Source organism: Archocentrus centrarchus, unplaced genomic scaffold, assembly GCF_007364275.1.
Source record: "Archocentrus centrarchus isolate MPI-CPG fArcCen1 unplaced genomic scaffold, fArcCen1 scaffold_36_ctg1, whole genome shotgun sequence".
Classification (NCBI taxonomy): Eukaryota; Metazoa; Chordata; class Actinopteri; order Cichliformes; family Cichlidae; genus Archocentrus; species Archocentrus centrarchus.
This window is the reverse complement of record NW_022060263.1, coordinates 2,628,582-2,651,270: the sequence shown is the minus strand read 5'-3', so window position 1 is coordinate 2,651,270 and position 22,689 is coordinate 2,628,582. Positions and strand designations below refer to the sequence as shown.

Sequence of the window (22,689 nt, the reverse complement as noted above, 5' to 3'; positions counted from 1 at the left end):
ACCCAGGAACCACCGAGGCTCAGACCTGCTGTGACCTGGAATCTGCTGGAACACCAGTGTCGCTGTCCACAGTGAAGTGAGTTTTACATCGCCATGGACTGACATGGTGCTGACCAAAAAACATGTCCCTGCCCCAAAACCGACAGCTTCAAGCTCGACTGAAATTTGCAGCTGCCCACATGGACGAGCCAAACGCCCTCCGGAGACAGCTTTCATGGTCAGACAAGACATAGCTTGAGCTATGCTCTCGGGCTGTTTTGCAGCCAGTACTTTGAGCATTTGGGTTTACAGTGCATATAATGCTGTGTAAAACATTAGATAAGACATTAGATTATTATGTTCAGCCTTGATTTTTCTTCTTGCTTTCCTTAATGAGTCGTTTCTTCACTGTGTTTGGTTTCCTCTAAGCCTTTTTCCAAGGAATTTAAATCCATAGCATGAAAACTGTAGTTAACCACAGTAAAGGTAACTAAGTGCTCTGGTGGAATGAGAGAGCATGGCTATCCTGTTTCTGTTGAAACCATTGTGTAGCTAGATGTAATCCCTGAAACCCCATCATGAGCTGCAGGCCTCAGTATACTGATTAGATAGTAGCATAAATGGCACTGAGGATTAGGAGTGATCCACTCCGCACTGTGACTTTCTCATTTCTGCATCTCTGTAAGCCTTTAAGACCACAGAAACAAATCAAATATGGTAAAAAAAAAAAAAAAAAAGAGGAGCGCATGTGTATATGTGAGGAATCCTCTCACATATAATGCTGCCCTGGGTGTTAGGGTCTTTATTAGTTTTAAAAACTATAAAAAAGACAAATTTTATTGCTTGCTAAATTAAACATGACCAGTGTCAACTAAGTCAACTAAGAACGCACCCTTTCAATGGAATAATACAGAATAAACTACTGGTCAGTATTTCAGCCTGACTGAGTGATCCAGTGGTTCAGGACTTCTGCCAGAATCCTTCTTGTAGCAAGCCTCACCTCTCAAGAGGCATCTTCAAATATCTTTGGGGACCTGTTTTGGCAGCTATTTTGAAGCATTTTCTGAAATAACTAATTTAAATGGTAATTGAGTCATAAAAAGTCCAGATTTTAATTGGGGATCTTTTAAATTCCAGCTCTCTCTCTTATAATAAACATCTGACTGCTTTTTGGGTTAAGCTAGGGACTGTAAGCTCCAATCACATGATACGTTAGTTTTGTGTAACGCGGTTACGTCATGGCTTTAGCCACGGATTGGCTATCCATTCAGCCGGAAGTCGTGTCAGTAAGAGAGGAGGCTAATTAATAGCGTCTCGTCTATTTGAGTTTAGTGTTACGCAGCGAGCGACTTGAAAAGCCATTTGGAAAGAATAAATGTAACAGGACAAGGTCTTTGTCAGCGTAAGGTAAGAGCGTGGACCTCAGCCTGCGTGCGGTCACGGAAACGACACCTGCGTTTTAGCTAACCGTTCAGTTCTTACACCAACTTCACGTTTAGCTAAGGTAGCCCGTCTGTTACCGCTCCCAGTCGTTTTCTATTATGACTGTATTATGACTTTGACTCGTATTTGTAGTCGACAGGTAGTAAAAGACGGCTCACTGCTGCTTACTGTCATTAATAATGAGGGACACGTTAATCGGGCTGATAAGGGCTAAAGGCTGCGGCAGCCCTGGTCAAAATAAAAGTTTAAAGATACAGCGAGGCTACGCGCATCTAACGAGGCGAACTGTACACACTTTGTCCCAAGTTGTGTCCTTGCATAAAGGCGCAAACTGGGGCTAAAAGCCAGTGCAGTCCGACAGTATCCAGCTCAGTACGGTTAATTATCCAGCGCTAGCTCATCCCTCAAACTGTCGACAGAAAAGCTCGGTATCATCAGCTATAGCTGTACAGAGCACAAACAACAACTGGGATACAATAACATTAAAAAATACAAGAGGTAAAGTAGAGTAAACTAAAAAACCTGTATAAGACCTTTGCCGCTGCCACACTGAATTGCCCGTCGTGGGACTAATAAAGGGATTTCTTACCTGTTTGTCTGATGACGTGGATCAGCTGTATGCAGTACTATAGGCCGTCAAAGTCAGTTTCACTGAGGGCCATACTGGGAAATAAAGCAATGATCAGACAAACTTTATTGGCTTTTATTTAATGTAAAATGTATTTCTCATGCAGCCTTTTTATATATAAGTTGGTCCAGATAAAAATCCTCATCAGGCTTATTGGGCTTTCTAACGTCCTGTCTAAGGATGTTCCTGCGACTAATTTTTTAGTCGACTAAAGAGGGTAAAAATTAGGCTAATCGACTAGTCTGAAACTAAGACACGCTCAGATATCAAGTTCCATTTTAGGACTGTTTAATGAACAATGTCAAAAACTGTCTAAACAAAGACATTTGAAACCATTAATCGCGCTCTGCAATAATGAATCGCACTTTAAACACTGCTTAACTGTGCAGCATCGTGCATTATGAATGGTCATTGTTCTACAATTCATGACACGCACCTCAATAAACGTTAAAATCTAAAATGATAATAATATCATACAAGCATCCATCCATTTCCTTCCACTGATCTGGGGCCGGGTCGCAGCCTGAGCAGTGGAGCCCAGCCCTCCCTGTCCCCCAGCCTCCCCCTGATTCAGACTTAAGTGCTGGGTCTTTGTAGAGCTACGATGTAACCTGCATAAGTGGCCAATGTTGTTGCTGGCGCTTATACCTGTGCAGGTGCGTTAGTGTGTTAATTACCTTTCAGGCGTGTCCCGGTGTTTTACTTATGGTGCCGGTGACAGAAACATAAAATGCTGGGACTTTTCCCTCCTGGGTCCTCTTTGCTGTGGTCAGTTGTGTGCAAACACATTTGACCCTCTAGTTTTTTTCACTTCTTTGTACAAACTTGGGGGAAGTAGCTGGAAATGAAGGTGTTTCTTGGGAGGTTCACTGCAGGTTATGCTGTAAAACAATATTAGATCTAATGCAAGTATCAGGCCAAGATTAACAGAGTTATGGCACCTGCCGATAGTGCCGGCCTGTTAAATGTTTCTGGCTAGAACCCTGCATACAGTCAGTGCATGGTGGTTACATAATACTGTATTAGTCTGAGCTACATGTACCTAAGTGGCAGAGGTTGTATGTACATGCAGTCAACTACACACTGTCGAGACACAGTTAATTAATTATCTCTGTACATGGTTACTAATTGTACAAGTAGACTGTGCAGTTAATCGAATTTTGATTTTGGCTCCAAACGATTACAAAGAACCAATATTTGCTCTGCAAATATTCGACTTACGTCCCTACCAATATTAATATCAAACCTTCTGATTACATGTACAGGATCTATCAGTGAGCAAATGTTTTTGGTCTAAATAACTTGGTCCTATTGATTCCTAATTTTATTAGTGGTGATAACTGACATTATCTATCTATCAATCGATATAAATAAAACACAAATGATAGATCGATCTATCTATCATTTGTGGTTTATTTATAATGTATTTATATAATTTTTATATTTTATTTTCAATTCATCATTTCTTTTCAAGGGACTGTAGAAGTGCACTCGATTTCAAGGTATTCACTGTTCTGTAAGTGCCATAAATGCAGTTTGTTTACAAAGTCAGTGAGTAATTGTGTTAAATAATCATGATTTCAGTATTGACCAAAACAATTCTGATTATGATTTTTTCCATAATCGAGCAGCCCTATGTTCAGAGTGCATGAATGAGCACAGATTGAAGGAATTCATGTAGTAGCATGATCATTGAGTACATTAGGTGGTTTGTGTGTAATGAGACACAGATATGGATTATGTAGACTTTTCTTTACATTCACACTCAACTTTTATTCCACAAATGATACAAAGTATTTTTAGTAGTATAAGCCCTGTACATATACATATGAAATATCTTGCAACACAAATCCTTCAGGTAAAAAGTGTTTCTTAAATTTATGATACACTAAACTGCCAACAGTGTTCACTCATCTGTCTTCACACACATGAACCTGAGTCACATCCATTCTTAATCCAGAGGCTTTAATATGATGTGGGCCCACCCTCTGCAGCTATAACAGCTTCAGCTCCTCTGGGAAGGCTTTCCACAGGTTTAGGAGTGTTTGTGGGAATTTCTGACCATTCTTCCAGAAGCACATCTGTGAGGTCAGACACTGATGTTGGAGAGAAGGCCTGGCTCACAGTCTCTAATCCATCCCAAAGGTGTTCTATCAGGCTGAGGTCAGGACTCTGTGCAGGCCAGTCAAGTTCTTCCACACCAAACTGGCTCATCCATGTCTTTATGGAGCTGCTTTGTGCACTGGTGTGCAGTCATGTTGGAACAGGAAGGGGCCATCCCCAAACTGTTCCACAGAGTTGGAGCATCAAACTGTCCCAAATGTCTCGGTCTGCTGAAGCATTAAGAGTTCCTTTCACTGGAACTAAGGGGCCGAGCCCAACTCCTGAGAAACACCCCCACACCATAACCCCCCCCTCCACCAAACTTTACACTTGGGACAGTGCAGTCAGACAGGTACTGTTCACCTGGCAACCACCAAACCCAGACTCCTCCATCAGATTGGCAGATGGAGGAGTCTGATTTGTGTCCCATTGTTTCACCAATGTTTGTAGAAGCAGTCTGCATGCCTAGGTGCTTTTTTTTTTCTTTTATACACCTGTGGCCATGGAAGTGATTGGAACACCTGAATTCAATGATTTGTATGGTGAGTGAATACATTTGGCAGTATAGTCATTAGGTTAGTCATTGCCTGTAGCATCCACCTAACCTACCTTAACAAAGTGTTCTGATTCCAGCATCACAGAAATCAGCCTAATGTAACTTCTAGCGTATGTCTCCATCTTTGTGATTCTCTGCCTGTTCTTGTGTTTCAGCCTGTTTTGGATGTCAGGAGGACATCGACCGCACAGATGGTTAAAGATGTCAGGCATCATCAATAGTTACCTGACTTAGGCTTACGAATGTCTGTAACCCTGACAGCCATGAGCGACAGAGCAGTGGCCAGTGGCCAGCAGCGTTGGTCGAGGTCCGGAGAGATGCATCATTCTCGTGGACCCTATATCTCAGTTGTCACAAACAGGTTAGCTCTGTGATTGTGCTACAGATGTTCACCTTAAGAAGAGCAAAAAAAACTCCTATCCGGTCTTTAAGTCTGACGTTCCAGGTCCAAATGCTCCTAAATAAACAGCAATGGCATAACCAGTGACTGTTCACTGTTAAAGATGATTGTAACTTTATCAACTGCAGCCGTTTCTGCTTCTCTTTCTCATCGGTAAAAGGACAGCTGAGTGTGTCACAGGGACACAGCATTGCTGCATATTGATCACGTGACAGTTTGGACATGGAAATGGAATTCTACATCATCACTTAACAACCGGATAGTGCCATTTTGACTGTCTCTGTTTGATGTACCATAGAAGGTAAATGGTCTGGGCACGGCCGACTCAAGCCTTGAAGGGGCACTAAGCAAAATGTGATTTGTAGAGGCCACAGGCTTTTTAGGAAGTATGTGATTTAGGGTGTTTGTTTTGCTTTTAGACATATTGGATATGCTGTTTTCAACCAAAAGATGTATATTTTTGCATAACTATGCAAATGCACCTAATTACAGTAAATTAACCATTTGTAGTAATTATGCAGCATACAGAATTGATGAGCAAATACACGTGGTCAGCAATTGGGCCCTGTGCTACAAAAAGTGCCACAAATATGTTATCATGCTGCTATAGATCATTAATCTCAATGCTGTATGTTCACATATAGGGTGGTTCTGGGTTAGAAATGAGCTCAGCTGTCCACTAATAAGTTAGGCGTGTCTATCCCCAGTTCCTTCAGGCTGCATGTCAAAGTATTGTTGATCAAGGTGAACCCTAAATCTGCACTAGTGCAGTTGTGGTCCATTGGAGTGTGAATATATGCATGTGACAGATGAAGTGCTTAAAGTGCATAGAAGAACATTCATTATTGCATGAAAGTGTTTGAGTGGTCAAGAAGACTAGGAAACACATGATGGCTACCTAAATACCAATCTAATCCAGCCTCCTGACACCTTCTGCTTTGCTCTCTAGGATGACCAACCTGTTGATCCGAGGGGCCATGTTGTTCTCTGTGGGCGTCTTCCTGGCCCTGGTGCTTAACTTACTTCAGGTACAGAGAAACGTTACCCTGTTTCCCCCTGATGTCATCAGCAGTATCTTTTCTTCAGCCTGGTGGGTACCGCCCTGCTGTGGGACAGCTGCAGGTGTGTGAAACGTCTCTTTCCAAAATGATTTTACATTTAAGTGGCAGAAAAGAAACAAGTTCAGATGGACACAACAAAATCTAGCTAGACCAGGGGTTGTGAACCTGCTGCTCTGGCACTGCATGTGGCTCTTTGTCCATCTCCAGTGGCTCCCTCTAAAATAATCATTTTTAACTGACAGATGTAAAAAATTGTTTACTTTATTTCCACAAAAGGTTATTTTGCCTTTCTCCAAAATATGGGGTTAAGGTAGCATTAGGATCACCTTCCGTAATGGCTTAGATCTCAGAGTGTTAATAGACTTAGACTATGAAGGTATCTACTTCTTATTCTTTATCTGTCGCCTGGGGCCTTATCTTATTTTTGCTGAACCTTAACATCAGTGGCTAGCATAGCTGTATATACATAAATTACTATTCTGGAGTCCCCAATGCTATAGCTAAGAAAGAAAAGGTGTGGAGGAAAACTGAGCTGCTAATTTGCTGTTTTTAAAGCTACAGGGCTGCTGTATGTTTTATTTATTATTAAAGTGTGCTGCTTTTAATTTGATGAATTTGCACAAACACAAGTAGGACTCAAAGTGGCGTGCCTAGCTCTGTAGCCACACTGGTTCAGAGTAGGCTCACACATGCTAATAGATATTTTCCTTTTTCACTTTGCAGTTTTTACCTTTGATTAATGATAAAACTGTTCTTATTATTTTGCCCTATAATTTCATGAATGCAACAAAACATGGTATTAATATAATGAAATTGCAAACTTAAAATACCAAATAACCATAAATGGTCTACTGAGAGTAGTCACAGGTGGTAAAATTATTGAATGTTTATACCTGCTAATAACCTCAGCCTAATTTATACTTATTTAGCTGTGTCACCTTCATTATATGACCCAAATATGTTTTGCATGTCCAGACACATTTTATGGTGAAAAAAATATTTGAAGTGTCTCTTTCAATAGCAAATGTTGTTGATCTAATCTAACTAACTTGATCTTGAACTTAAGTCTAAATTGTAGTTATTGATCTCAGGACAGTGTGACGGTTTTCATTTGTCTAGGGGTGCCAGCCAGGTATCTCTCCTGACATGTTAGATTTTTTCTTTAACTCACATCCATCTTCCATGCTCTCCCCCATCTACACTGAGCCCTGGCCCATAAGTAAAGTAGTATGGGTGGCGTTGGACGCTACGGCGCCAAATCTGTGTCATCCCATTGGTCAGCATCCAGAGGGTGTGTGGGTGAGTAAAAAACAAACAACACGGGTGGCCATAATTTAAGGGACAGCCATCCGGCTGTTACAACAGATTGTTCCTAAACACACTGGTTCCAGGCAGTCAGATATCAGAACCTTTCATACATGCATTAACCATTCATATGATCAAATATAATGTGTCTATGCAGCAGTTTTTAATTTTATTGACCATTTGAAGCTCTTTAGACTAAGTTAGGTGTTAGGTTCAGACCACCGTTAAATAAGAGAAGACACAGAAACCCGTAGTGATCTTTTACCTGCAGGGAGAGTCTCCGTCAGCCACCACACGTGTGTGTGTGTGTGTGTGTGTGTGTGTGTGTGTGTGTGTGTGTGTGTGTGTGTGTGTGTGTGTGTGTGTGTGTGTCTGAGTGAGAGTCTGACTTCCTTCTTCCTGCTGGCTCTTTTATTTTTAGCATCACGTGAGTGTGTGTGTGTGTGTGTGTGTGTGTGTGTGTGTGTGTGTGAGTGTGTGTGTGTGTGTGTGTGTGTGTGTGTGACGTCAGGAAACAGGCGTTACCTGCTTTCCTCACCTGGAGGGTTTGGGTATGTTTGTCCTTACAATCTGATTGTCATGTGCATGTTTATGATGAACACATTGTGATACATAGAAAAAACAGTTAAACACTTATCTATTCTTATATTTTAGGTATCTCGATACTTCAGTCATGCCCAAAATTTTAAGAATGACACAATTATTGTCTCTGGAGCTTGAAAAAGGCGACTGGACTTCTTTTTGTTTCTTGAAGACGTTTCACCTCTCATCCGAAAGGCTTCTTCAGTTCTCAACCAAATGGTGGAGAGACCCAGGTATTTAAACCCCTGTGGGCGTAGTCCCCTGGAGGTGGTTATGACCCTCTATTGATCATGTGCGTGAACACGTGCCCAGGTGTGAAGGGGGCGTGGGTCATATTTAATCAGTGGTTTCAGTTGAAACCAATTTAGGACTCCGCTCCATTGTTTCCTGTGGCCTATTGAGGTCACTGGAACAAAGGTGTGAATGGGGGTTGAGACGTCTGGGAAGGGAGCTCAGGACAGCACTGTAAGCGGGGGAAAGTTGGTGACGTAATCCACCTCCTCTGTTCAATGATGGTTGTTCACAGTGGACATAGATGGCTTCTTTCACTCCTCTTTCAAACCATCTGTTTTCCCTGTCCAAAATGTGAACATTGGCATCCTCGAAAGAGTGCCCTTTTTCCTTCAGATGCAGATGTACTGCTGAATCTTGTCCTGTCGAAGTGGCTCTTCTATGTTGTGCCATTCGTTTGTGAAGAGGCTGTTTGGTTTCACCAATGTAGAGGTCCGAGCACTCTTCACTGCACTGAACAGCATACACTACATCGCTGATCTTGTGTTTGGCGGGTTTGTCCTTGGGATGAACCAGTTTTTGTCTTAGGGTGTGACTTGGTTTGAAGTATACTGAGATGTCATGCTTGGAGAAAATTCTTCTGAGTTTCTCTGACAAGCCTGACACATATGGGATGACAATGTTGTTCCTCTTGTCCTTCCTATTCTCTGTAGTTTGTGTTTGGCCTTCATTCCTGTGCATCTTAGCTGATTTGATGAAGGCCCAGTTGGGGTAACCGCATGTTTTGAGGGCTTTCTTAATGTGTGTGTGTTCCTTATGCTTCCCTTCTGCCTTAGAGGGAACACTTTCCGCACGGTGTTGTAGGGTCCTGATCACCCCAAGTTTGTGTTCCAGAGGGTGGTGGGAGTCAAAGAGGAGATACTGGTCTGTGTGTGTGGGCTTCCGGTAAACTTCAATGTTGAGGCTTCCATCTTCCTCGATAAGCACTGCACAGTCCAGGAATGGTAACTTGTTATCTCTGGTGTCCTCCCTGGTAAAACGTATGTATTTATCCACTGAGTTAATGTGACGAGTGAAGGCTTCTACGCCCACAGGGGTTTAAATACCTGGGTCTCTCCACCATTTGGTTGAGAACTGAAGAAGCCTTTCGGATGAGAGGTGAAACGTCTTCAAGAAACAAAAAGAAGTCCAGTCGCCTTTTTCAAGCTCCAGAGACTACTATGACCTGGATGACTGAGAATCTACACAGACATACGACACAATTATTGGTTTACACAAAACTTGCTGCTTCATTGTTTTTCAGTTTTTTCAGATTTACTGAAGTATGACTAGAAGAATTTCATGTGTTTCCAAGGCTTTCTATGACAGTTACATCTTTGCAGCACTGGTCCTTTTTCAAGACCTCTGCAGTGTACCCAGGCATGCTGTTAATCAACTTCTGGGCCAAATTCTGATTGCTGGTAACAAATTATTGGAATTTGTGGGTTTTTGTTTGTCCACCCAGCTCTTTGGAAAAAGATTTTCTGGCTAGAACCCTGTGGCATGCATTGATACTTGTCCCACCCTCCTCAGTGTCATGGACATGACATAGTTTTACAATGTGTATCATACAATATGTTTTTCAGCAGGTTTGTGTACATGAAACAGCAACGCATCCCAGAAAATTTATGCTCAACTTCAACCCTCAATGTGGGCTTCATAGATAATTGGCAAAGTTTCTGGGGAAAACCTGGTCTTGTTAGGAGAGACGGCATCCATCCCACTTTGGATGGAGCAGCTCTCATTTCTAGAAATCTGGCCAAATTTATTAACCCTCCTAAAACCTGACTACCCAGGGTTGAGACCAGGAAGCAGAGCTGCAGTCTTACACGCCTCTCTGCAGCTTCTCTCCTCCTGCCATCCCCCCAAAACCCCATCCCCATAGAGTCGGTGCTGCTCCCAGACCACCAAAAAACAAAGCTAAAATCAGCACAAAGCTATTTAAGCATAAAAATTCAAAAACAATAAATAATACAGCTTCATCAACTGCACCAAAGAATAAAAGAATTAAATGTGGATTGTTAAACATTAGGTCTCTCTCTTCCAAGTCCCTATTAGTAAATGATTTAATAATTGATCAACGTATTGATTTATTGTGCCTTACAGAAACCTGGTTACAGCAGGATGAATATGTTAGTTTAAATGAATCAACACCCCCGAGTCACAGTAACTGTCAGAATGCTCGAAGCACAGGTCGAGGAGGAGGAGTAGCTGCAATCTTCAATTCCAGCTTATTAATTAATCACAGACCCAGACAAAGTTTTCATTCTTTTGAAAGCCTGACTCTTAGTCTTGTCCATCCTAATTGGGAAAATCAAAAAGCTGTTTTATTTGTTATTATCTATCGTCCACCTGGTCCTTACTCAGAGTTTCTGTCTGATTTCTCAGACTTTTTATCTGATTTAGTGCTCAGTTCAGATAAAATAATTATAGTGGGTGATTTTAACATCCATGTAGATGCTGAGAATGACAGCCTCAACACTGCATTTAATCTATTGTTAGATTCAATTGGCTTCTCTCAAAATGTAAAGGAGCCCACCCACCACTTTAATCATACTCTGGATCTTGTCCTAACATATGGCATAGAAACTGAAGACCTAACAGTATTCCCTGAAAGCCCCCTCCTGTCTGATCATTTCTTAGTAACATTTACATTTACTTTAATGGATTACACAGCAGTGGGGAATAAGTTTTATTACAGTAGAAGTCTTTCTGAAAGTGCTGTAACTAAGTTTAAGGATCTAATTCCTTCATTGTTATGCTCTTCAGTGCCAACACAGTGCAGAGCAGCTACCTAAACTCTGCTCCCAGTGAGGTCGATTATCTCGTCAATAGTTTTACATCCTCACTGCGTACGACTTTGGATACTGTGGCTCCTCTGAAAAGGAAAGCTTCAAATCAGAAGTGCCTGACTCCGTGGTATAATTCACAAACGCACAGCTTAAAGCAGATAACCCGAAAGCTGGAGAGGGAATGGCGTCTCACTAAATTAGAAGATGCTCATTTAGCCTGGAAAAAGAGTTTGTTGCTCTATAAAAAAGCCCTCCGTAAAGCTAGGACATCTTACTATTCATCATTAATTGAAGAAAATAAGAACAACCCCAGGTTTGTTTTCAGCACTGTAGCCAGGCTGACAAAGAGTCAGAGCTCTGTAGAGCCGAGTATTCCTTTCACGTTAACTAGTAGTGACTTCATGGATTTCTTTACAAATAAAATTTTAGACATTAGAGAAAAAATTATTAATTATTATTATTATTATTATTATTAGAAAACATTGCATACATTTCATTGTTATGCAGATGATACTCAGCTTTATCTATCCATGAAGCCAGATCTCACACATCAATTAAACTGCAGGAATGTCTTAAAGACATTAAGGCCTGGATGACACCTCATTTCCTGCTTCTAAATTCAGATCAAACTGAAGTTACTGCATCTGATCAGCTTTTAGAGCATTCAGGAGTGTTTGCACAATACCATCATAAAAACTGAAGCAGCAAACTTTGTGAAAACCAATGCTTGTCAAAACTTTTGGTCACAGCTGTAGAGTTTCAAACTTGATACAGATACCCAGGAAAATAGTTAATACTCTATACCATTTTCAATACCATGGGGGAAGAATGACATAAACATTAAGCCTTTTAAAAAAAAACTAAAGATTAGCATACACTGGATATTTGATAGTTCTACCACTACTTATGGCATTTTTAGAAAGCATATATAGTTTATGCTGGACTATAACTTTGTGCACACACACACACACAACCAGCATTACAAAAGAAATTCACAACATACTCACCAGGCTTGAGTAGCCAGCTTTATTCAAATGTTGTCCTCTGGGTGTGATGCTACAGATGGAAATGTAGAACAATACCTGCTGCTCCCAACCAGCTCAGCACAAAGCATAACAGCCTGATGCTGTTTTCCTCCCCAGACACACAGCTCCTCCTACAGGAGCCTGTCATTTCCACCTGTTAACACATGCAGTGTGCTTTGTATCCCAGGGGAGGGCTTCTGCGTTCTGTTGACAGTGCAGAAATTAATTTGTTTTGTAGCCACATTAGTTAGGTCAGAGGTTATGTAGATGTGAGCTGCAATCCAAATAATACTTTTCTTTTGTTTTTGTTTTTCAAAATTCTGAAATGAAATGAGAAATAAAATTATTTTCACATGCTGTTGATGTGTAGAACTGCACAAAAGTGTCGAGTCTAGTAAAATCTGCAGTGATTTATTGAAAAGTGCAAACATACATGGAAATACAATATAAAGACAAACAGTTTGTACAATCCTAACAAGCTTGAAAGTCAATATTCGGTACGACCACCTGTATTCGTCAGCACTGCCTGAATTGTCTCAGGCAAGCTGTCTTTAAGCTGTCTTCAGGAATAATTCTCCAGGCTTTTTGGCTGCTTCCTCCCTACATAGTCACAACAACTAAAATTAAAGTGTAAAATTTGGATGCATCACTCCATTAGACCTGTTGACACTGACTTTCAGTAAGTTCTTGTGTAATTTGGCATACCTCAGTCTTTTCCCCTTGTTTTCTTTGCTTAAGAATGGCTTCCTACTACCTTTCCACTCAGACTATTTCTGATGAGGCTTTGGCCAACACTATACAGATCAACTGAAAGGCCAGATGTATTTCTCAGGTCCTGCATCAGGGTTCTTAAGGACATGACCTTTACAGCAGATAGACAGTATTTAGTGTTTTTAGGCCTGCCACTACTTTTGCCTTCCAGATTTTTGAAGGACACACTGTGTGGATCTGTGCCAGGTTTTTGGCTGTTAGCTGATTGGAAATCACCTTGTTGTTGCAAAAATGCCTGTCAAACTGTTTCTTTGGCATTTTTAGTAGATTCAGCTGCAGAAATGGGAACAAATTGTGTTTTGGTGACAGGCTGCTAGTTTCAAAGTGCCTAAAAATGTTTTTGTTAGATTGTCTCATGTGTAGTAAGCTTGTTGAGTGATCCTTCCATCAAAATAGTATGGATGCTGTATGAATGCATTATATGCATCATATTGGCTTTTCTTCATTGGCTCTCTGTTAAAGGATTGAATTTCAAATCCTTCTCTTCACATATAAGGACCTGAATTGAATCAATGTCTTAAAAATGTCATAGTGGTCCCAGCAGAGCATTTCACTCACGGACTGCAGGCTTACTCGTTTCTCGAGTTTTTACAAGTAGAGAGGGACGTCCTTCAGCTTCCAGATCAACCAGCTTCCAGTTTGGATTTGGGAGACAGACACTTTGTACTTTTAATATTAGGCTTAAAATGTTCCTTTTTGATAGAGCTTATAGTTAGAGCTGGGACCATCCTTTAAATGGACTCATTCCTATAGAGCGCTTTTCTGCTCTACTCTGAGCACACAAAGCACTTTAAACAACATGCCTCATTCACCCATTCACTTCCTTCTACAGCTAAGTGCTTTCTGTCTAATATTCACACACATTCATACTCTGAATGGTTGCATCAGTCTGTGTGTCCAAGGATACTTTGGCACACAGACTGGAGTAGCCAGGAATCGAACCACCAACCTTATGATTAGTAGGTGACCTGCTGTATCTCCTGAGCTGCAGCCAGCCCACCTAGTTATGCTGCAATAGGCCTAGGCTGCTGCTGCTGCTTTTTTCACACGTTTTTATATATCACTCTTGCATTTAATCATTAGTAATGATTAAACTCTGGCTCTCTGTCTCCCTCAACTTTCTTCTCTCTAACCTCACCTCTAACCCTGAGCCTGGTTCTCTCAGGGGGTTCTTCCTGTTGAAAGGGACTTTCTCCTTCCCACTGTTGCCAAGGGCTTGCTCATAGTGGGTCGTCTCAGTGTTAGTTTTCTCCCTAATATTGTAGGGTCTTTACCTGACAAAATAAAGAGCCTTGAGGCAACTGTTGTTGTGAATTAGCGCTATATAAAAACAACTGAATTGTTCTCATCAAGACTATACTCCCAGTGTTGCCTCATTTCCCTGATCTTTCCTCACATGTTCTCTCTTTTATCCCCTCACAGCAATGATCGGGCTGTTGTACCCCTGCATCGACAGCCGTCTGGGTGAACCGCACAAGTTCAAGCGGGAGTGGTCTAGCGTGATGCGCTGTGTGGCTGTGTTTGTGGGCATCAACCACGCCAGTGCTGTATCCTCAGTGTCGGGTTTTACATCCAGTTACATCTGTATGTTTTTGGACACTGAAACTTTTCTCTATAGTTACTGTACACCACCACAGTGGATTATAATCAGTCATTCAAGATGTAGGCAAAGTACAGGTTTTCAGCTTCAGTTCAGGGGTTCAACAAAGGTATTTCATTAACTGTTAGGAATTGCAGGCATTTTTACGCACAGTGCCCCATTTTCAGAGGCTGGATTCAGTGGATTTCTGATTTTCATGAGCTGTAAGCAAAATTCTTCAAAGTTAAAATGACTTGGGGACCTATAGAGAATCTATAGAGCTAATCTTGGAATATGTTTGACACAACAGTACATTCAGATCACACTTGCAAAATCTGCCAGACAAGACAGGCTTTAAAAAAAAGTCTTGGGGAAGAAGAGGATTTGAATTTTTTTGTGCTGGGTTAAATCAGGGGAACACAAAGATCTTAGAAAGATCTGTTACAGTTTGGTGACTTACTAGCTAAATAATAGAGCTGTGTGTGCATATGTACACCACCACTGTATTATGGAAATATGTAAATACAGCTTGGAACGTGAGCCATTGACTGCCTTGTCCTTGACCTCCGCCTGCATCAGAAAGTGGACTTTGCCAACAATGTGCAGCTGTCTCTGACTCTGGCAGCCCTTTCCATTGGCCTGTGGTGGACATTTGACCGCTCCCGCAGTGGCTTTGGCTTGGGAGTCTGCATTGCCTTTTTGGGTACACTGGCCACCCAGCTCCTGGTTTACAACGGAGTCTTCCAGTAAGTTACTCCACATCCAGTGTCCATATCAAGACCATGTAAAAACACAGAAAACAGTAGGAAATGCAGGGTGAAAGGTGATTGAAGAAAAACCCAATTAAAATGACAAATGAATTTGATAACTCATTTACCTTAATTGTTGTGTGCAGTAATGTGTTTCAGGTTTACTTTGGTCACACTGCTGTGCCTATCATTCAGGCGCAGCAGCACATAATTTAGGAGCCGCCGGTGTCCAGCATGCCTTTGTATTGTGTTTTTTGAAGAGAGTGATGTAGCACACTGTAATAAATCAACACAAATATTCGTTCTCTCTGTTTAATAAGACGTTATACCAGCATGTAGTTACTCTGCTCTATGTCCAGCAGTTCGATACTGACTGGTCGACAGAGCATTCTTAATTAGAGGAGGGTCCGCTGTATCCCTCCCCAAAACAGAAAGCTACACACAGACACACTTACTATTACATACAGGTTGCAATAACTGCAGTAGGTTTTAGGGCTGCACCTAAAGATTATTTTGGTAGCTGAATAATCTGTCAGTTATTTTTTGATTGGTCAACGATTATTTCAGTCTGTCCAAGTCTACCCACCGGTCACCCTGTTGTCTCTTCTCACAACAAATTCAAATAATGACCCATGAAATATGAGTTTGAAACTAATCAAATGTATTTTTAACAATAATGTGACCATCACAATAAATAAAAGTAAACAATGCAAATTAAAGTGAATGCAATTTTTATTTTTAAATTAAAATTTTAAAATTAAAAATAGCCTCTGCAGGGTCTGAAAGTCCCAAAGACCCATGAAATAGGAGTATTTTTAACTAATCAGTATTTTTTTTAACAAGTAGTCTTTGGCCCTTAAACCAAAATATAATGTGCAGATAAGTATCTGATCATGGCCTTTGCCCAAAAGTTCATATACAGCTTCAAATGAAATCAAAAGGATTTTGTCCTGTCCAGAACAACCTTGAAAGGTTTACAGACGACTGAGTCCAGGAGGTGAGGATTGCAGTGGAGGAATGAGAGCCAGGCTGGCTTCACTGAGATGTTCCCAGCTGCTGACAGCCATGTTGGAGATGTTCTGTCAAGACTTCTAAATAGGAGATAACGTAGCTGCTCCTGTTGCACTTACTCGTTAGCTAACGGGAATGGTGATTGCTTAGCATTCAAAAACACATAATTTGTTCCCATAAAATAGTATTTTTGCAACAACAAGGTAATTAGCAATCAGCTAAAAGCTGATATCAGCATGGTGTGTCCTCAGATATCTGAGGAAACTGAGCAAGTGGAGGGCAGAAGAATAAGTGACAGGCCTGCAAAGAGTACAGCAGATGAACAGTATCTGAGGACCTGAAATACATCTGATCCATCTAGTATTCACCAAAGCCTCATCAGAAATGGGCTCAGTGGAAGGGTGGCTGTCAAGAAGCCATTCTTCAGGAAGTTTGTCCGATTACATAAGAACTGGACTGAAAATCAATGTCAACAGATTGATATTGATATCTGCAGTGATAAATCCAAATTTTAAACTCACATCGTCGTCAGTATGTGTGGAGAAATTGTAGAATTGTGAACGCATAAAACTACCATCAAATTTTACCATCTGGAATGCATCTGATTGGCAACAGCTTCATTTTTCGAGTGATCCCAAGCACACTGCCAATGTTTTTGCCTTATAGACTGTATTTCTATTTTTGTTTGCATGTTTCAATAAATTACTGCACCTATTTCCCATTTTTCTAGCAAAATATAAAGAAATGAGAGGTGCTTGAGACTTTTTCAAAGTACTGGACACTTTTGGTGTCTGAAATGACTAATGCTGCTTTTCCATCAGTTCCTCCTCAGTTCGACTTGGTTTTTAGGGTTTTCCATTACTCACTTTTTTAGTACCTACTCATCCAGGGTTCCAAGCTGTTTTTGAAAGCTACCAACGAGGGAAATGACCACACACTAGATTCAATATTCAATACTTTATTGCCATCTCGACATGACAATAGGAATTTGTTTCAGTTAAGACCTACGCATTGCTAAGAACACACACACACACACACACACACACACACACACACACACACACACACACACACACACACACACACACACAGTGTGATACAATAAAATTAACTACCCAACGCAGATGTTTTTGTTGGTGGCTGAAAACAGAATCCAGAGGAACCTAGATGGGGTGATGGTTTGTGTTTGTGCCTCATATCAGTGATGCCATGGAACTTTTTGGCTGAGGTGATACTTAATTGTAATAGAAAATGAACAAAGTTGAGTTGAGTGGACAGAGGCGTAATAGAAGTTGGACATGAATTTCTGGTGACAAATCAACCTTGTTTGATTCAAAGTTATTTCTGGTGCATATAGTTAAAAGCTATTTTTGTGATGGGTGCCTTCTCTCTTCCCAGGTATACTTCTCCAGATTTCCTGTACATTCGCTCCTGGTTACCCTGCATCTTCTTTGCAGGGGTAATAACTATGGGAAACATAGGACGGCAACTAGCCCTGGTAAGAAACTGGAGTTATTTCAGCAAGTCAGTTTAGCTTACATTACAGCTGGGTGATAAAACAATAATTATAACTTCTCCTCGATAGAAATATGAGGCATAGGCAATATAAAGTTGAACTTGCTCCATCCATGTTTGACAGGCAAACTGTTTGTGCCACCCTTGGCAGCAAGAACTGCAATTAAGCATTTGTAATAACTGGCAACGAGTCTTTCATATCGCTGTGGAAGAACTGTGGTCTACTCTTATTGGCAGACTTGTTTTAATTCTGTGACATTGGAGGGGTTTCAAGCTTCAACATCCTGTTTAAGGTCATGCCCAAAAAAAAAAAAAAAAAAAAATATATATATATATATATATATATATATATATATATATATATATATATATATATATATATATATATATATATATATATATATATAAATAAATAAAACACACACAAAAATCATCACTGGAATGAAATGTATTAACCAATGGAGGCCTGGATTTGGAGTCATAACCAAAATGAAAGTGGAAAAACACACTACAGGCTGATCCAACTTTGATGTAATGTCCTTAAAACAAGTCAAAATGAGGCTCAGTATTGTGTGTGGCCTCCATGTGCCTGTATGACCTCCCTACAACACCGGGGCATGCTCCTGATGAGGTGGTGGATGGTCTCCTGAGGGATCTCCTCCCAGACCTGGACTAAAGCAGCCCCTTTTTTTCCCCTTAATAAATGAAATCATAAAAAATCTGATATTTGTATTTACTCAGGTTATCTTTATCTAATATTACATTTGGTTTGTTGATCTCACACATGTAAGGTGCTATATATGCTAAAGAAAACGGGGTTAAATCACTTTATATTAGTATCAACTGATGAAAAAATGTTTAGATTTTTCCCATACTGCCCAGCTCTAGCTAACAGTGTTGTGTGTGTGTATATATGTTATTTTTTGGTCCATTAAAGGACACGGGGTTTAAATTGCATTCACCTGCTTTGAGTCTAACAGTTCTTCTGCTCCTCTTTCTTCAGTATGAATACAAATTCATTCAGGAGAAGAGCCATCAGGACTGAGGGATGTCTAGGCTGTGTCAAACCTCTGCTCAAAATGACTTTCTCTTTGCACCAACCTGAAGCCAGAGGCAGGTTATCAGAATATGCAGCATGGATCAGAGCTGGCAGATGAGCCAGTCAGGTCACGTCAATCGAACCCTGAGATCCTGATTGGCTGCTGGATGGTATTTTTGACTGGCTCTCGTCAGGCCTTTGAGAGATCACCCAGGTGCTGCCACATTGTAACATGAGCTGAGGGGAACAGTGAGAGTGGAGTTTGTCGTCTTGTTTCCTTTGCTGCAGGTTATCGGTCTTTATCTGGACAGGGATTAGCAGAGCAGCCGATAACGTTCCTCACGTCAGCTCGGAGGCGTGCAACCTTTGGCTCCATTGTGCCAAACACAGTCACATGGGATCATTCTTTAAGTCTCCCCTTATCTCATGATTCTTCCACATCCTTCACGTATCAGTGGGGAGCACACAGCCTCGTTAACTTACATCTAGGAAAGTGTGCATCTGTGTACCGGACGTTTTGTATGTAATGACCTTATATCTGCTTTTACATTTGATAAAGGAATGGTGACAGGTACTGGTGCTGAGGACACAGGATGTTCAGTGTTCTCCTGTGGTGGGTATATCTGAGAGCCCATTAATATGTACAGTATCATCAGGTCAGAGAAGGAAGAAGTTCTGTGAAGTGAATGACACATTTGGAAATAGAAATTATCCATGAAGATTGGTGTTAGTTTGAAATGAAGTACAGTCTTGATTTCAGGGAGGAACACTCACAAATCTTCCTGCAGCCTTTCTCGGTGCTTTTGTTTGCTTTCTCCAAACAGCAGGAATGCCAAAACTTCCCAGCTTCCTTTCTATAACTTCAAATATGAATGGTGTTGCCTGCCTGAAATATGACGGTAGATAAGTTCTACCACTCTTTGTCCATAAATGTTGAATAAAATATCTGATCTCTGGTCATACTATGTTAGAGTTTTATTTGAGCTACATTCATGTCTGTTCACCTTGGTCACCAACAGAGACCAAGGTGAATGTAGGAGTCGCACCCATGTGGGGCAGCCTGACTGAGGAACTCATCATTTCACTTGGTCTCTGCTGCAGAGGTGGCTCTGAGGGACGTAAGCAGGCTGAAATCCTAATTCTCTTTAAGAGTTACAGCTCTAACACGTTAGCATAGAAGTAACCATATGAACTGTGGGAGTGTTTTCTCTCTTACTGATGGTATTATAAGTGTGGACTTCTGTCCTGCTCATGGATCTGCAGCACTGCACAGATGTGTTTTTCCTAAGCTTGGTTTGGTTAATTATCCTAACTCACTGTGTAACTAACGTATTTTACTGTAACAGCTTGTGTCCATTATTCCTGTCAAACTTTGCTTTTGTGGAATTTCTAATTAAAGTTTTGGTTGAAAATTGTTCAATATTTGAGAGGATTTGTGAAGAAAATTCTTCTAAATGATTTGATCAAATTGGATTTTTGTTACATCATTTATTAAGTTTTCTTTTAATTGAACATTTTTATAGAAGAGAACACCGATTGAAGCCATTATATGTGAAAAAGGCAAATCTGTAAAATCATTGAACCACAAAAGCAAAGTTTTGGGGTCAGAAATGTATATTTTCAGTTTACATGTACAGAAGTAGGAAAACAAAGTTCAAACCCAAAGACGAGACAAAGTTACCGACACAGTTGGTTCTCTGTGTTGTGGTTTGCTGAGCCACAGTGAAAACTAGTGATCAGCAGTGTTAGTGGTGTTGCATGTACAGGCTGTGTGTACAACTAAATCCAGGTGACACATGCAGAATGAAAATGGGGCCACCTGTGCGTCCTGTCATATTGGGACAGTTTTCTGATGGTCATAATGCTGCGATAAGTGCAGTCATACCCAGACAGTGTTTTCTAAGGTTAAACACATGAACTGAGGAAGCTTTTTATTTTCTTGGACCTGAATGTTTTCTAAGCAGCTGTTTCTTTCTTTTCAAACTGCTGTTACATGCTGGTTTAACACGGCTCAAAGAGGGAAACTGTTCAGGCCCGTGTACATCATACGTAGTTCACGGAGTATTTAAACTGCATCATCTTTGGCCTGCTGTTTCCTCTCGATCGTCAGTAATGAGAAACACACTTTTTGCTTTAAAAATAAAGTGGTTACTTTTCAAAACGTGTGTGTGGTTACATTTGTATGGAGGTTACTGTTTCCAGTTCCTACACACCCACGGTGCAGGTTTAACACAACTGTAAATGCCACTGTGACAGTCACACGTTAGCTAAGCCAGCATGTGTTTGGACAGGTAACCAGAGCAGCAGGACGAAAGCTAATAAAAAGACTGATGCAGAATAAAAGTTTGACTTAAATAGTCAAACATATAAAATGTATATCAGAGCGTGCTTGGCTGTGGACGTGACACTGGTGTTTGAGGACTATTCCTGAACATCCCAGACAGTTTCCTGTCATGATGCCGACTGTTTCGATCTTCTTCCAGGACTCGACAAAGTGGTGACATCTCAACAACTCGATTGTCTGAACTTGGTATCTGCAGTTGTTTAGAAGTGGCTCCAAGAGACCTTCCCAGATCCACTGAGTGCAGTCAAACAAATCCCTTCAGTGCCAAGAGGAACTCCCAGTTGCAGTCAGTCATGATCACTGACAAGAAGTTAATGTCCTTGTCAAGTTAAGACATATTGTAGAACCATCAGCTCCACTGATTAAAAGATTGGAGAGTATATTTGAGCCTATATGTATACGTTTGAACCTGTATGAGAAAATCCTAAATAAATTCAGCCCCGTTTTTTTCCGGCTGCTGCCTTTAGGGGTCGCCACCATGGATGATCATCACCGTCTCACCTTATCCCAGCATCCTCCACAGGCACACCACGCCTCTGTTTTTCATTATATCCACAAACCTCCTGAGGTCTCCCTCTGTTCCTCCTGCCTGGCAGCTCCATGTTCATCATCCTTTGTCCAGTATACTGTATTTACTATCCCACCTCTGGACACACCCAAACCATCTCTAACCCAATTTCTTTTTTAAAGCTATGCTATACAATAATTCCATTGTGGAAAAACAACAGTTTAAAGAAATCATTAAAAGCCTAAATTTATGATTTTCATGCCCATGACGTGTACATTTTGGACCCCAATGATATTTTTGTATTTGGTGAAATCTAAACAGATTACTGATATTGTACTCACCCATCTTTATATACTTATTTTATATATATTATATGTAATACATATATGTATTATTTTATTTTTTACAATGTATACATTTATTTTCTGTATATTTTTAGAAGTTCTAGTTTATATTTTAGAAAGTGTGACTTTCTGTTACATGGCACTGAACAGGAGTGGCCCTCCAGTCTCATTGTACATCCTGTATAATAACAATAAAGGCATTCTATTCTATTCTACTCTATTGTACCTTAAAATCTGGAAGAAGTGATGCAAATATGAACATTTTACTGTTCAGGAACACAAAGGAACACATTACCTTAAACTGCAGTTATTAACCCAGATGGGTACATTTGTATCTGTAGGGATATTCCTGTTTCTAGAAGCATAGAAATAAAATCCAGGGGGCTGAGATAGAGATGATCAAAGACAGATAAATAATAAATGTGGGTGTTTTACATTATTTGCAGACAAACATTATGACATAGCTGCATTACAAGAGTTTGAGCTCAAGAGGGACTGACAGCAGTTTACAATAAAAACTGTCAAATGAGTGAGTTAGCAGAGAGGGGAAGTGGTCTCACAGCTGGGAGCTCTGCCAGAGGAGAAAGGAGAGGTTAGATGAAGCCAAGGTGAATATGAAATGGTCTCGCGGGAGACTTGATTCTGAGACCTTTTGTTTGTGTCCTGATCGATGATCGAAGGGATT

General features: G+C 40.7%; 1 protein-coding gene across 3 annotated transcripts; it reads left to right on the top strand.

Moving 5' to 3' along the window:
• The first annotated feature begins 1,239 nt into the window (after positions 1–1,239).
• Positions 1,240–20,969, top strand: insig2 (insulin induced gene 2). Of its 3 annotated transcripts, XM_030724411.1 has the most exons (7): positions 1,240–1,386; positions 4,865–5,070; positions 6,059–6,231; positions 14,338–14,462; positions 15,074–15,240; positions 17,653–17,752; positions 18,773–20,969. In XM_030724411.1, the coding sequence occupies exons 2-7, from the start codon at positions 4,952–4,954 to the stop codon at positions 18,812–18,814; spliced, it is 726 nt and encodes a 241-aa protein (XP_030580271.1). In that variant the 5' UTR covers positions 1,240–1,386; positions 4,865–4,951; the 3' UTR covers positions 18,815–20,969. The 3 variants fall into 3 exon arrangements, with proteins under 3 accessions (XP_030580271.1, XP_030580273.1, XP_030580274.1); XM_030724413.1 differs by lacking the exons at positions 1,240–1,386; positions 4,865–5,070 and adding an exon at positions 7,348–7,469 and having other exon boundaries at positions 6,066–6,180; XM_030724414.1 differs by lacking the exons at positions 1,240–1,386; positions 4,865–5,070 and adding an exon at positions 7,355–7,469 and having other exon boundaries at positions 6,073–6,180.
• Positions 20,970–22,689: the final 1,720 nt, after the last annotated feature.